The 14,926-nt window shown below is 43.8% G+C and overlaps 1 protein-coding gene and 1 pseudogene across 2 annotated transcripts; both read right to left on the bottom strand.

The window, feature by feature from the left end:
• The window catches only part of LOC119365619, a 12,130-nt pseudogene extending 7,540 nt beyond the window's left edge, over positions 1–4,590 (bottom strand).
• Positions 4,591–4,660: 70 nt separating this feature from the next.
• Positions 4,661–7,911, bottom strand: LOC119365618 (uncharacterized protein At4g15970-like). 2 transcript variants are annotated; one of them, XM_037631263.1, is made up of 4 exons: positions 7,593–7,911; positions 6,271–6,636; positions 5,646–6,064; positions 4,661–5,496 (listed from the first exon to the last, which is right to left on the bottom strand). In XM_037631263.1, exons 1-4 carry the CDS (start codon positions 7,833–7,835, stop codon positions 5,478–5,480), a joined length of 1,047 nt encoding a protein of 348 aa, XP_037487160.1. In that variant the 5' UTR covers positions 7,836–7,911; the 3' UTR covers positions 4,661–5,477. The 2 variants fall into 2 exon arrangements, with proteins under 2 accessions (XP_037487160.1, XP_037487159.1); XM_037631262.1 differs by having other exon boundaries at positions 5,646–6,127; positions 7,593–7,910.
• Between the last annotated feature and the right edge of the window lie 7,015 nt (positions 7,912–14,926).

The raw sequence follows: 14,926 nt of genomic DNA, 5'->3' as shown, positions 1-14,926 counted from the left end.
GCCCTCACGGCTCACAATAATAAAACTTTTATATCCGATCCGCGATACCAGAACAGCTGTTTGCCTCTTCTGTCTTACGACAGATTGAGTGTTGAAAGAAAAAGAAGTGAGAAGACAAAGTCTGTTTGATATGATTAGAAACTTACGCATTGCGCCAGACTTTGCAGGGTCTGTCTCTTCATTGTTAAAAGGGTCAGCGCCAATCTTCTTAGGTAGACTAGCTTCTCCATCATCCTGAGCGACTTCCTGAAAGAGAAACGAAAGCACTGCAATTAGCTTATGGAACAGCACAAAAATAATTACGAAACAAAAAGGCTCTTGCGGAACACAACATAGCTACCAATACATGGTTTATTAGGTGCACAGAGATATATATACACACTGAATCAATCAAGAGCTCATATATGCAGGCTAAAAGGCTATAGCAAGCAACATACCCAATGAACCAAAAAATTAATGGATGGGTGCCTCCGCAGCAGATTATGAATTAAAGCAATGATGATAAGAGCTCCAGCTGGTGGCACTGAAAGGGCGAGTCTACTCAATCGTTTTGCAAATGAAGCGACAAGATATGCTTGAAGATACGAAGATTTCAGACAAGCATCCAGAAGCTGCAAGAAAACAAGTCAAACACAAAGTCATAATAAATACTCCCTCCGTCCCAAAATAAGTGTCTCAACTTTGTACTAGCTCTAGTATAAACTTGTACTAAGCTCAAGACACTTATTTTGGGACGGAGGGAGTAGATAACAATAAAAAAGAATAAACTGCAATCTGGCATATTCATAAGTATAATCAACAAAAGAAAGACGTTTGTTTGTTCAATCCCTGAAATAAGAGTTGATATCATATTCAGATTCATGGCTGGAAGATTGATAATTCAGAGTTCAAACATGGTTAATAGTGATCCGCTGATATGATCCACTCACTGCCACAGGCTTGTCACTTGCACAAGATTAAAGGAGTATTGTAATCTATATTTGTTTTCCATCTACTGTTATGGACTTGTCTTCAATGGGTGAAGCAATGGCTGGGCAAAATAGATGGGTTACAAAGAAATGTCGAAGTGGCATCACATAGCCTCATTGTTTACGTGCATACAAATAACCTTAAGGTATATTCAAGTTTGGCAGACTACAGGATTCATGGTTATAACCAACCTAACAAAGTAACAAGTCTAATCTAATATATAATGTACATTACTTTTTAAACAGCATGCTAAACTTGTCGTTTGTTGGTTAAACATGACATCAACATGATGCATTCCTCAGCATTCCGCTCACAAATACTCCCTCCGTCCCAAAATAAGTGTCTCAAATTTAGTACAACTTTAACTTAGACACTTATTTTGGGACGGAGGGAGTAGTTGATAAGCAGAAGTAACAAAACTTGGCTTTGCTAGACTTGGCTCTGGAACAGCATTCAAAAGATGCCAAGGTATGCATGGCTAGACAGCACTAGTACGATCATGAATGAAAATGTTAACGTGAAATGGATCCATAGCTTGGATGACTGGCAGTCCTTCGAAAACCCCTTTTAGTTTATAGAACTTAATACAAGCTAAAGTATGGCAATATTCATTCATAGTGTAACCATAATATTACACTTATATTTACTGAGAGCTACTTACTTGCAAGAACACTGACCGATGTTTTGCCATGAACACAGCAGGAGTCAGTAATGCATAGAGCTTATCATAGAATTTTGGATATTCAAGCTGATGCTGTGTCATAAGGATGAATAGACCACTTAAGGCCATCACACTGATAACACCGCCAATGTCGTATGATGTAGTCAAGAAATCACTTCAACAGGAAAAACAATTATGAAGGTGTGAGATACCACATCAAACAAAGTACAAATAACAAAATGGACATAAACAACCTACCACAAGATGGCTGGGTTTGACATTGAAGGAATAACATTCTGATGAAGTGTAGCAAGGACCTGCAGATTACAAACTGTCACTCGAGATACACAACTAACATCGGTAATTCAAGCATTTTTATAATAACTAGGAAATAAAACCAATTATCTTAACAACAACGGTAAACTACAGATTATTTCATAATCCTAAGTGGCTACACAGTTCTTGTAGTATAATAAATTCCCCTTGCATAGTAGACTGCATGTAAACATGGTCATAGTTTTACAAGAAAAAAGGAGTCAGGAAATCACAAACAACAATTTGTAAATTAAGGTGCAACACATATAATCATTCATAGATAGTTCAAGAAGAAGCAATTGAGAAATTATTACTTCTCAGATATTGAGAATAACGAAAGATAGCTTTACCTCCTTGTAGACATCAAGTGGAAGTGGTAGCTTGAGAAAGGCCAGCCATGCTTTGGTGAACTTCAATTTTAACTTTTTGCTTATACGCGTAGCAGAGGAGCCCTGCAACACTCAAAAGCTTAATCACTAGAAACTTGTGAGTGCATTTTACTTCATAAAGTGTATGGAAGTACCTCAGAGGTGTCCTTCTCTCCTTTTGAAGAAAGGCCTTCACAAACACAAAAGGTCAGAACAAAAACACACTAACAAAAATGAACGTAAATACATAAGAGGCAAGTGAACTAACAAAATCTTAAGGAAAAAGGAAAATCGAAAATGGGGGGGAGAGGCGGAGAAGATCATAATAAGTTTTTAAAAATAACACAAATATTATTGAAGACTAGAGGAAGATCATTCCTACAGGATTAGCCAGAAAATACATACCAACAGTACTCCACATATCAAACTTTGATTCCTTCTTAAAATCCAACGCGGGAATATGCACCAAAATATTGTATACATTGCGTACACAGACAGCACTCCTGTTAAAGCAAGAATGAGAAGAGCATAAAAAACAGAACTAAAATAGCTGTTCGAACTTCAAAATTTGAAGGTACCAACATACTACAAACAATCGCTTGAAAGCTTTGTATGGAATAAGCCTACAAACAATTATGACCAATTCACACCATATATAATCCAACTGCAACTCTGCAAATGACTTTGCAGGGATAAAGGTAGAACATGGTACACAATCAACATTAATGCTAAATCGTATCACTGCAGAAACGCAAGCATGATATGAGAACAACAAACACAGTATATGTTCCTGCAACCATGTGAGTAGTCTATAATCAAGGTGTCGGAACTGGAGTCTGAAACATCGTAAGGTACAACTATAAAAGCTTGACTTTCCAGGTTATCCTTGTTCTTTTACAAGAAAACATGATCAGTATTGGGTGAGCCCGCAATTGCAACATATCGGTAGACAGGATAGCATGTGTTTAGACCTTAAGGTAGGAAAAAAAAGTGTGCCTACGGAAATGTCCAACAATACAATCTTAGTTGGTTCACGAAGTTGCATTAACACGCTTATATCAATGTTCAGGATTTAAAATATGCGTGCATAAAAACCCGAAGTATACCTGTCTTCAGCCCCGTCATCCCCATTCTGCAAGACATCTTTTCCAGAGCCTGGTTAAAAAAAGGGCAACTTAACCACATAGTAGGAAGTTACGTGTGGCAAATCAAACTACGCATAGCAAGAGATATTACCAGTGGTTTGACTGCCCAGACTGTTGGCGATCTTATCTAAGCTAGTATAAGTAAAAAAACTGCAGGAGAAATTGGAGAAAAATAAGTGCATTGCAAAATCATACTATAAAAATATCTTGGGTATTCCACCAAGTTAGCAATACCGCCAGCTCTATGCAATTGAAGTTCTTAGGGAAACAAGTTTTTCAAGGATCTGGTAATCAAATACACAAGAAATAATTGAAAGAGTGGTCGCCAGTCACCACATACCAAACATCAGCATACTTAGCGTACTTGGACCCAAGCAACTCTAGAACATCATCAATTGAATTCGTAGCATGAACCTGAAAATAATTTGAAACCCATAAAAGAGCAGACACTAGACGCTACTTCTGGCTGCAGGAAGCACGTTACTAGGCAGGAAAACTCACCACAGCGTGGAGAAACTTGTGGTAAATTGCCGAGTGGAAGCTCCCGTCCTTCCCCAGCTTCACGAAATCCATGAACGCATCAAGCGCCACCTCCTGCCATGAACAAAGGAGTATACTAACTTTGCCAATTCACCATCGCCGAACACACAAATGAATAGTTATAACTGCCCCAAACTCACCCTGATCGCCTCGTCGCTGTCCGGCGACACGCTGAGCTCCACGAGCGCCGCAACGAACTCCTCGAAGCGCTGCCGCAGCCACGCCCCAAACACGAGCTCGGGGTCATCGCTCGCACCTCCTGTGGCGGCGGCTGCGGCGGAGGCGGAGGGGATGGAGGGGAGCAGGGGCTCGAAGAAGGACTGGAGCGAGATGAGCGCCTCGAGGGCGATGCTGAGCGGCGCGGTGGGGGAGAGGAGCGCGAGGAGGGTGGGGGCGTGGTTGAGGTGGGCGCGCGAGGAGAGGAGCTCCAGGCCGAGCGCCTTCACCTCCTCGTGGGTGAGGGCCCCGGATTTAGACTTCCGCTTCTTAGTGCCCGACGCCGTCGCCGTCGCTGACGATGATTTCGCCATGGCAGCAGGGGGCGGCGGCGGCAATGCGGGGGAAGAGGGTGCGGCGAGGTCTGATGGGTTGGACCTGGGTTCTGGGGTTTATTGATGGGCAAGACTGGCAGGCTGGTCTCACTTGTCAGTTCGGCCCATACACAACAAGCTGAGCGGACCTACCGCCTACGCTTTTTGCTGTATGGCCCGTGCCAGGAAGCCCAATATTACAGAGCTCTCCAACAATTTCTCTCTAAAACTGGTCCTTGTCCTAAAAAAAACTAAAACTGGTCCTTGTCCTAAAAAAAACTAAAACTGGTTCTTGTCCTAAAAAAACTAAAACTGATCCAAGTATAGGCAGAATGTTAACTTTTTTATTTATTTATAGAATATATGCAAAAAGTAATTTTGCTAAGAAATATGAAAATCCATGTCAAAAAATACATATATGCAAATCATTTGCTTGGATGGCATCCTTTTTCCAACACAAACCCCGGGCACAACTACAGCTGCCGTCTACTACTAACACTACTGATGATGCCCAGCATCATGAGTTCAAAATAGGAAAGTAACTGCATTTGAGGGTCGCCAGAAAGTACCTGAAGTCAATCAAAATATTGAGAAGCGCATACATCATTTCATGTCTAATATAAAAACCCGATGACAATACACAGAAAAAACGAGTTGTTTTCTGTGATCTGTCTCTCATCTCAGCAGGCATGCTCGTTCCTTTTTCGAAAGATAAACATGATCATTCAAGGAAGTTATGTTTCATCCATACAGAGGTCAGCACATATCCGATTAACTACGACATCAAATTCTAATTACATCAAATTGAAGTTGGTAAAGTATGGGGGGAAACACTAATGAAGTTAGTAGCCCGACCTTCCAGTTAGTTCTTTGATGAAAATGTGGAGAACACCTTATGCATGCTCCACTGTTCTCATTTCCTTTTGTGTTCCATAAGCATGGATTTTTATTAGTTTAGCGAAGAAAGGCTGCAGAACAAACAATTAAAATGATTAGATGCAACACTACCAGAACAAAAATATGCCGACTAGAAAGCTGCAAACACATGAACCGACAAAATTTCATCCAATCACATTTCTTACTAACACAGTCTTCACGTCACTGTTGGACATAATACCTGCAATTTTGTGGCACCCTCCAGGACAATGTCAACAATCTTTTCAAGCTTGGAGGCAGTGACAAATAGTTCTTCCAATCTTCCATCATAATCCTTAGATCATGAATCTTGCTCCGCAAACCGATGCAACAGTTAGCGTGCATAGTGCAGACCTTATTTAAATCTCTGCTTGGTTCACAGAATCCACCAAAGTATGCTGTACTTAAAAACTTAATTTCCAGCCCAATGTCTGCGACATATGGATCATGCTTAATAGCATTGAAGACATCCTGATCGTGGTAGCCAGGATATCTCAATCGTGATGAGTACCAGAAACTGTAGAACTCTATGGTCCGTTCATTCGATTTCACATAATTGAAGCCTCCATTAGCAATGTTTCTCAAGTCTGTTGCATTCCCAACATAGTGGTCGCAAGCAATCTGAAGGTCACCATTAGGATAGAAGTGAGGAAATGGATTGCGAAACCACATTATGTCTGCATCCTGAAATGTAATGAAAATGAAAGATAGATGAACTAAACCTGACAAGCGTGTTTCACAGAAGGAAAAAGATCACTATACTCCATCATGGGCAACAAGGCTGAATCTATCTCTGTAAAAAAGGTCAAGATGACTGAGTAATTTACCGAGAATATGAAGCTGTAGCCCTTTTCAAGAACCAGCCGCAAGAAATCTAGTCTTTTCCACATCATCTCCAGATACCCAGAAGTCAAGAACCTCTTCTCTTCAGAAAAATCCACACCTTCAGTTCCAAGAGCAAAGCAATAGTGGTGGATCTTGGCACATTGTCTGTACGCATCCCCATCAAACGCTATAATGACTAGATGGTTCAAGAGTGAACTTGTTCTAACACCAGAGCGAAAACTATCAACAAATAGATCTATCACCGAGCCAGGAGAAGCCCATGCAGCATTAAGTGTAGTCAATATAACTGTGTTGTCCTTCATTGAAGCCTTCTGCAAAACTCGGTCAAGTTCGAGATCCTCACTGTCCTAGAAAGGATGGATATTAATTGAAGACCAATAAGTAAACTGAAGAAGCTATCTGATTAAGCATAAATATGCATAACCCAGCAGATTAAACATGAAAAGAAATATGGGTCTTCTAAAGAAGTACATAGGTGGCAACAAATGATGAAACAGGCAGCTAAAATAGAACTTAAGGTAGCCTTGATTGTTATCAAATGATAAATAATAAACATCGCGGTTGCTTCTCACAAGTATTCCTATACTCCTATTACGTGAATAGCCTCATGTTATTCACCATATAGTAAGCATTCATGTGAACAATCAACATCTGTAATCAGTTGGGAGCCATGGCAAGCGAAACTAAGTGCTAGTGTGTAAGATGCACTACTATGTCGTTTCTGAAGTCTGAACTTTCTGGCATGTCCAAATTACAGCGCCATCCCAATTGCTAAGAAGGAAAATAAGATCACTGTCCAAGAGAAAATATTAATCAACTTCTTCAGCGAAGTTCCAAAAGCTATCTACAAATTAATGTCATCCCAAGATAGATACTAATTGGGCTTTCAGTGAAAGTGACTCGGAAGTTAAAGAAATAGACTGCAGTGCACCAACTGATGTGTACTGTATCTTATTCTCATCACATCTAAGACGTCCAGGTGGACAGAACTGCTCCAACCCAAGGCAAATTCTCCAAGACCACGCACAGATGACGCAACCGCACATCGTAATTGTGTAAGCACTTGAAGGATTCCACAAAGTATTTCATTATGGACTGACAACTCTCGTTTAGAGTACATCACTGGACACAGGATAGCATAATCCAAGTCAAACACCGCACTGCAATTAGTAATCCCGTAGCTACATGGCGAAGCAGAAATGCCCAAATTATCCAGCATTCCTCATGATTTAACAGTGGATACAATACAACTACCGCGCCGAATACTGGGGGGACTGGTCCAAGAGGGATGAGGCGGACTGACCAGATCATCACCTTGGGCGCTCTCCTCGTCGTCTGCGGCGAGCGAAGGAAGCGGGTACCGCCCCCACGGGTCCTCAAGCGAGTGCCGCGAGACGGCGGCGCGGTGCAGCACGGCCAAGGGCAGCGCGACGCCGACGAGGGTTACAAAAAAGAGCGCCGCAGCGAGTCGCGGGAGCGCGCGTTTCGGGATCCCGCGAGGGTGGGCGGACGGCGTGGTCAGGGTGTGGCGCGTAGGCTTCGCCATGCCGGAATGGCTGTGGCGGTGGCGGTGGCGTGGGTAGTTGCCGCAGCGGCAGAATGGACACTGGTGCACGGACGAGTCGGAGACTGGAAGGCGTAAACGTAAAGTGCGCCGATGTTGTTTGAAAGCGGACCGGGCTGGTTTTGTGAAAGAAGAGAACCGGACCAAAATTTGGAAGATGCGTTTGCTTGGATTCTGAGCCTTTGGTCTCGATTATTCGGCAGAATTAAATTTGCATCATATAAAGACAGAATTCATAAACTATGAAAAAAAAAGAAATAGTTTGGTTTAGCGACTAAAGTCTTAGCATGTGATCCCACTTCTCAAAACCACAACCTTATCTCTCTACGTTGCTCTTCAAAATACACAAATGACACATTTTCGTGCTTAGTTTTGCTCACTGTAACTTGATGATTAGCATGGTGTTGTAATGTAGGATGTAGCTATGTCAGTATATTACTATGCGACTTCTTTCACGTTGCGAGAAAATTGCAAAAGGTAGTTCAATATTACAATGTAAGCACGTCTAAGGTTTAGTTGTAATTCTAAGCATATACAGTTGTGCCAAGTAAAGACCATTTAAAATGGAAGAAAATAGAGACTCGTGCGCTTAAATTAATATGAACTTACTTCGCAAGGCTTAAGGACAACACCTTAAAGATCGTCCTCATGTCTTTAACATCTCTTGCCAAAGTGTAACGTCAAGAATATTCTTACCATCGATGAGATCAGTTTCTTCAATAGGCACATCAACCACTTACATTAGTTCTTCTCCCTTTTATCGCAAGTCCAGTGGGTCATGCTTTGTTTGGAGACTGCTAACTCCATATGTTGGAAATTATGTGCTAGAACATGCTCTGTTGCCTTAGCCTATGAACTGACTAGGGGTTGTGTCAATATCCTTCAGCCACACTATTTTGAAAAGCTTGAGCAGCCTCTAATTGCAAAAAAAAACTTTGGAAACAAGTTTGGACTTTGAAGCACCAGGAGAAACAAGGTTGGAATGACTGTGGCTTATGCCCGCTATTCACATTGTACCTCCTCTTCCAATGTATTTGGATTATACCCTTGGGACTAGCAAGTCTTGATCTGTCACTATAGCAAACCTATGTGGTGTATGGCTTATATGTAGCAATTTACATAGCCATGTATACATGATCAACCGAGCAACCCATTTGGTTGTTAGAGCTTAGTTATTGATAACTCTACAACATATTAAATCTATCAAAAATTTAGGAACATGTTTTCTTATTATTAGGAGCCCGGATGTGTTGCAATGAAAGCCAAGCGATCCGCAGTTTCATCATATGCACATGACAAAGCATTAACACTCTTCGGGGCTACACTGACCGTAGCAACGCAGACTATTTTCATATACCAAAACCATAGTCATTTAACGTACTTTTTTATTTTTGCCCATCCATACTCTGGTTAGAAAATAGTAATTATCCTAAGTCTATTTTTTCGTTGAAATTTCTAAGGTTTACATATTGGTATTCCCTTTTTTATTTGTTTGTATAGAGCAAATAGGAGATGTTAGTGTTAACCGCCTTTGTATATTCGTCCTTTTCTCTACCTACTAGCTCAGAGGTATGGCAATTTAATGTCTAACTGGCAGTTTAAATATCATAAGGAGCAACGTTGTATTACAAATATTGATGGAGCCAGGGTGGAGTATTGATGGAAGTGACAATGATATTTCTATATGTTATATGAATGAGTCCAGAGATTTGAAGATTTAGTTTGTGGTGGTTTTTGATATAATACATCAACATCAAAGCTCACAATCATTATGGAGTATGCTTATCCATTACCTTACTAAAGGAACAAAAGAGGTCATAATTCATTTCTTCTTAGTTACAACTTCTAGTTGAGAGTAGCCTAGGGTAAGCTCTTTCAATTTGGAGTTTTTCATTTGCTAAACCTTCCATGTTATTAGCTTGAGGAGAGTCAAGTCAGAATATGACTAGCCTAACCCGCGCGGCGACACGCTGCGCTCGATGATCACTCGCAAACGTGCAATCTATTGATTCAAGAGTGAATCAGTGCATGCTCATTTAATCTCAGAACAATACATAGAGACATTCAAGAAACCGAACATATGAAGCTATTGAATTTTTTGCAAATGTAGGGATACAAAGATACAAATTAAAAGTGGCACACTTCTGAGGCAACCCAATTATTCAAACTACATACAGTTCACTGTAGGCATAGAACTGTATATAGAAACACAAACACACTACATAAATGAGCTAGAAGTAGTTGCTGGTGGATTAGATCATCCTAGTATATCCTCTTGCAAGATTGGTGCCTGTGATAAAGTGATAAAGTGATTTTGCAAATTTCTGAAAACGCCCGACGGGAGGATGCATGCCTGTGTATGTGATAATGGGATCGTCGTTGTCTGGGCGCTGGGGATACATGCAAAGTGGTAATATATCAAAGAAGTTGTTGCATATCTTTGCAAGAATCATTGTTTGTCTTGTAAACTCGTTTTGTTGTGTAGTTACTTGCTGGCGGGCCATATTATGCCTTCTTAGATCATCAAAGCTAGTTGCACCAGGAACAACCTTAAGTAACATCTGAAGGAAGAATAGCTCGCTAGTACCAGGATGAACATGATAAATACGTCCAATCTTACTACCCATTTTTTGTTAACCTTTCGCTTGGTTCACACCTTACTACCTTTAGTCCAAACCCATTCACTCGGGAAATCAAGGTATGTTAAAGACCTAGTAGACACATGCTTTCGATTAGCAACAAACCACTAAGTGAGCATAGTTTTAGTTGTCGAAATTCTCTAGAACATTTCCTAAACTATCAGTCTCCGCAAATATGACCCTATTCATGTTAGGCAAATGAACAACCAGCCGCTCAACGGAAGGCTGACGTGTTGGGGAACGTAGTATTTCAAAACAATTACCTACAATCACGCAAGATCTATCTATGTGATGCATAGCAACGAGCGGGAGAGTGTGTCCACGTACCCTCGTAGACCGAAAGCGGAAGCGTTAAGTAACGCGGTTGATGTAGTCGAACGTCTCCGCGATCCAACCGATCAAGTACCGAATGCACGGCACCTCCGCGATCTGCACACGTTCAGCTCGGTGACGTCCCTCGAACTCTTGATTCAGCTGAGGCCGAGGGAGAGTTTCGTCAGCACGACGGCGTGGTGACGGTGATGATGATGTAATCAGTACAGGGCTTCGCCTAAGCACTACGTGAATATGACCGGAGGCGTAAACTGTGGAGGGGGGGCGCCGCACACGGCTAATAATGTTTGTTGTGTGTTCTAGGCGCCCCCTCCCCACGTATATATAGGTGGGAGGGGGAGGGGAGCAGCAAGGGTGCGCCCAAGTAGGAGGAATCCTACTTGGGGGCCTTGTCCAATTCGGCCTCCCCCCTTTCCAAAAGTGTTGGAGGGGGAAGGAAAGAGAGGGGGAGAAGGGAAGGGGAGGCTGAATCCTCCTCTTTCATTTCTCTCTTCCCCTCCTTCCTTCTCCTCCTATTTGGCATATATGGGGCGCACCAGCCCACTAGGGGCTGGTCTGTCCCGCCCTTGGCCCAATAAGGCCCATATCTTTGCAGGGGGGGTGCCGCAACCCCTTCGGATGACCCGATACATACCCGGTACCCCCAGAACACTTCTGGTGTCCGAATACTATCGTCATATATATGAATCTTTACCTCTCGACCATTTCGAGACTCCTCATCATGTCTGTGATCTCATCCAGAACTCCGAACAACATTCGGTCACCAAATCACATAACTCATATAATACAAATCACCATCGAACGTTAAGCGTGCGGACCCTACGGGTTCGAGAACTATGTAGACATGACCGAGACACATATCCGGTAAGTAACCAATAGCGGAACTTGGATGCTCATATTGGATCCTACATATTCTATGAAGATCTTTATCGGTCAAACCGCATAACAACATACGTTACTCCCTTTGTCATGGGTATGTTACTTGCCCGAGATTTGATCGTCGGTATCAACATACCTAGTTCAGTCTCGATACCGGCAAGTCTCTTTACTCGTTATGTAATGCATCATCCCGCAACTAACTCATTAGTCACATTGCTTGCAAGGCTTATAGTGATCTGCATTACCAAGAGGGCCCAGAGATACCTCTCCGATACATGGAGTGACAAATCCTAATCTTGATGTATGCCAACCCAACAAACACCTTCAAAGACACCTATAGAGCATATTTATAATCACCCAGTTATGTTGCGACGTTCGATAACACACAAAGGTGTTCCTCCGGTATTCGGGAGTTGCATAATCTCATAGTCAAAGGAACACATATAAGTCACGAAGAAAGCAATAGCAATAGAACTAAACGATCAATATGCTATGCTAACGGATGGGTCTTGTCGGTGTCAAAACCGACGGATCTCGGGTAGGGGGTCCCGAACTGTGCGTCTAGGCGGATGGTAACAGGAGACAAGGGACACGATGTTTTTACCCAGGTTCGGGCCCTCTCGATGGAGGTAAAACCCTACTCCTGCTTGATTAATATTGATGATATGGGTAGTACAAGAGTAATCTACCACGAGATCAGAGAGGCTAAACCCTAGAAGCTAGCCTATGGTATGATTGTTGTTCGTCCTACGGACTAAATCTCTCCGGTTTATATAGACACCGGAGAGGGCTAGGGTTACACAGAGTCGGTTACAATGGGAGGAGATCTACATATCGTATCACCAAGCTTGCCTTCCACGCCAAGGAAAGTCCTATCCGGACACGGGACGAAGTCTTCAATCTTGTATCTTCATAGTCCGGGAGTCCGGCCAAAGGTCATAGCCCGGCCCTCCGGACACCCCCTAATCCAGGACTCCCTCAGTAGCCCCTGAACCAGGCTTCAATGACGACGAGTCCGGCGCGCAAATTGTCTTCGGCATTACAAGGTGGGTTCCTCCTCCGAATACTTCATAGAAGATGTTGAACACAAGGATAGTGTCCAGCTCTGCAAAATAGTTTCCACATACCACCGTAGAGAGAATAATATTTGCACAAATCTAATCTGCTGACGTATTCTGTAGCGTGACATCATGCCACAGCCAAGCCTTTATTCGAATCGTTTTACTGTCCCACCTCAGCGTGTTTAGCGAGGCGGTTTCCTTGGCACGTCTTGTCAAAGCAGAGATCGCGTCCCCTTATTCCGGGATTCTCATCAATACGGGCGTGGGTAACCCAACCGTGCCATTGGTATGGCTTCTTAATTGAAAGTGAGTCCCAAACGGTCACGGGGAGGGCTCTTGGTATTCAACCTCTTTATAAAGGGACCAAGGCTCGACTCCTTTCTTTCAATCCAATCAAATCCGCCTCGCGCCTCGAGTTCCAACACCCAAAGCTCCAGATTCAGGCGCTTCGGACCTTCGATGATGTCCGGCTTCGACCTCCAAGGCTGGTGGATGCCTTCCTCCATTACGGAAGAAGACGTGCGAAAGCTGAGAGATGCCCGGTATCTGACCGGCGAAATCTCGCATAGGCTGCCTGCTCAAGGGCAGGCTATTCCCACTCCCCAGCCCGGTGAGAGTGTGGTGTTCACATCTCACTTCCTTCGGGGGCTAGGCTTCCCGATTGATCCCTTCGTGAGGGGGCTCATGTTTTATTACGGGCTGGAATTTCACGACTTAGCTCCGGAGTCCATCCTCCAAATCTCATCGTCCATTGTCGTTTGTGAGGTCTTCCTCCATATTACTCCTCACTTCGGATTGTGGCTTAAAACCTTCAAGGTAGAACCGAAGATGATCGAGGGGCAGCACGTAGAGTGCGGAGGTGCTATTATAAGCAAAATTGCCGACGCTCCATGGCCCGAGGGCTCTTTTCAAGAGGAGTTTGGCTTATGGCAACGAGAGTGGTTTTACATCACAGCTCCCAGGGACACCAGTGGGTGGCGCCACCTGCTTTTCGCTCGGGTCCCCCACCACGGCTAGCGTCATGGGTCAATGAAGGGCTTAACTGGGGGCCGTCCAAGGACGTGCCCTTGCTGCAGGGCCGCATTCGAGATCTCCTAGAAAGAGATACCAATTTGGCTGTAGTGGCGCAGGTTATGCTGATTCGCCGCATACTGCCCTGCAAACGTCGCCCCCTCCACCTGTGGGAATTTAATCTGGAAGGACCGCGAGCCCTCCAACATTTTATGGGCACGACGCCCGTGGAGATGTACAAATTGTTCTTCGGATCACAAGCAATGTGTCCGGACTTGTCCAAGGACGCAGGTCTAAGCTGCAATCGCCCAGACACTCAAGTAAGTAGCCCTGTACCCGGACACGCTATCCATATATTTATCATAACACTGCCCTCAAAAGAGTTATCCTTTAAACAGGAGTGGATAACGAAAGCAAAGCTTATCAGGTGTCCGGCCCCCCTCCCTAAGACCACGCCGGATCCCGTGTTGACCAGGATGCTGGAGATTGCGCCTTTGGAAGAAGGCAAAGAGGGGAACAAAGAAGCTACCGCCTCCGCGAAGGAGACTATCAAGAAAGGAAGAATCGAGAATTCCTCTATCCAGGGAAAGAAGAGGACCGCCTCTGAAGACCCGGAGGCGATGGCCTCAAAGCGGGGGAAGAAATCTTCGTCAGAGGGTCCGACGCCGGAGGGTGCCCCGGCCGCATTATGCCCCCAAGGGGATCAGCTCTCCACCGAGCCGTAAGTAAAGAGAGGGGTTTCAAAATGAGAGACATCCCTGTTTTATTTCTGAGGAAGATAACTGAAATTTTACCTTGCAGTTCGGATCTCAACCCTTCTCAGCAGAGCTCATCTTCAAGGGATCTTCGTCTGGAGATGATGGAGAGCGAAACGCCTCCCCCAGCTGTACCGTCTTGCGAGGCGGGCGACCCCGAGGTGTCGTCTCGGAGGGTTTCTCCAAATCCGGACCTTGAAAAAGGTCATCAGACTAGTCCGGCACCTTTTGGTGCACGGTCGGAGGAGCTGAAGGATCTGCTCGGGCGAGCGTCTATCTCATAAGAACACCGTGTGTTGATGAACACGGTGATTAGAAGGATTTCATCCGCGGAAAGCGGATTGTACGAGGCCGCCAGGAGTTTACTGACAGGTTTTGAGGTACGCGAAAAGATG

Source organism: Triticum dicoccoides, chromosome 2B (assembly GCF_002162155.2).
Source record: "Triticum dicoccoides isolate Atlit2015 ecotype Zavitan chromosome 2B, WEW_v2.0, whole genome shotgun sequence".
NCBI classification, from domain to species: Eukaryota; Viridiplantae; Streptophyta; class Magnoliopsida; order Poales; family Poaceae; genus Triticum; species Triticum dicoccoides.
Note: the sequence above shows the minus strand (reverse complement) of the source record. Positions and strands in the feature narration are given on the sequence as shown.

What these genes read in the sequence shown, in the direction of transcription:
- LOC119365618 (XM_037631262.1), bottom strand. Translation starts at nt 7,835, where the DNA reads ATGGCGAAGCCTACGCGCCACACCCTGACCACGCCGTCCGCCCACCCT. An exon ending in GCGCCCAAGGTGATGATCTG is followed by an intron (nt 6,637 to 7,592) that starts GTCAGTCCGCCT and finishes CATCCTTTCTAG; the next exon opens with GACAGTGAGGATCTCGAACT. An exon ending in GCTACAGCTTCATATTCTCG is followed by an intron (nt 6,128 to 6,270) that starts GTAAATTACTCA and finishes ATTACATTTCAG; the next exon opens with GATGCAGACATAATGTGGTT.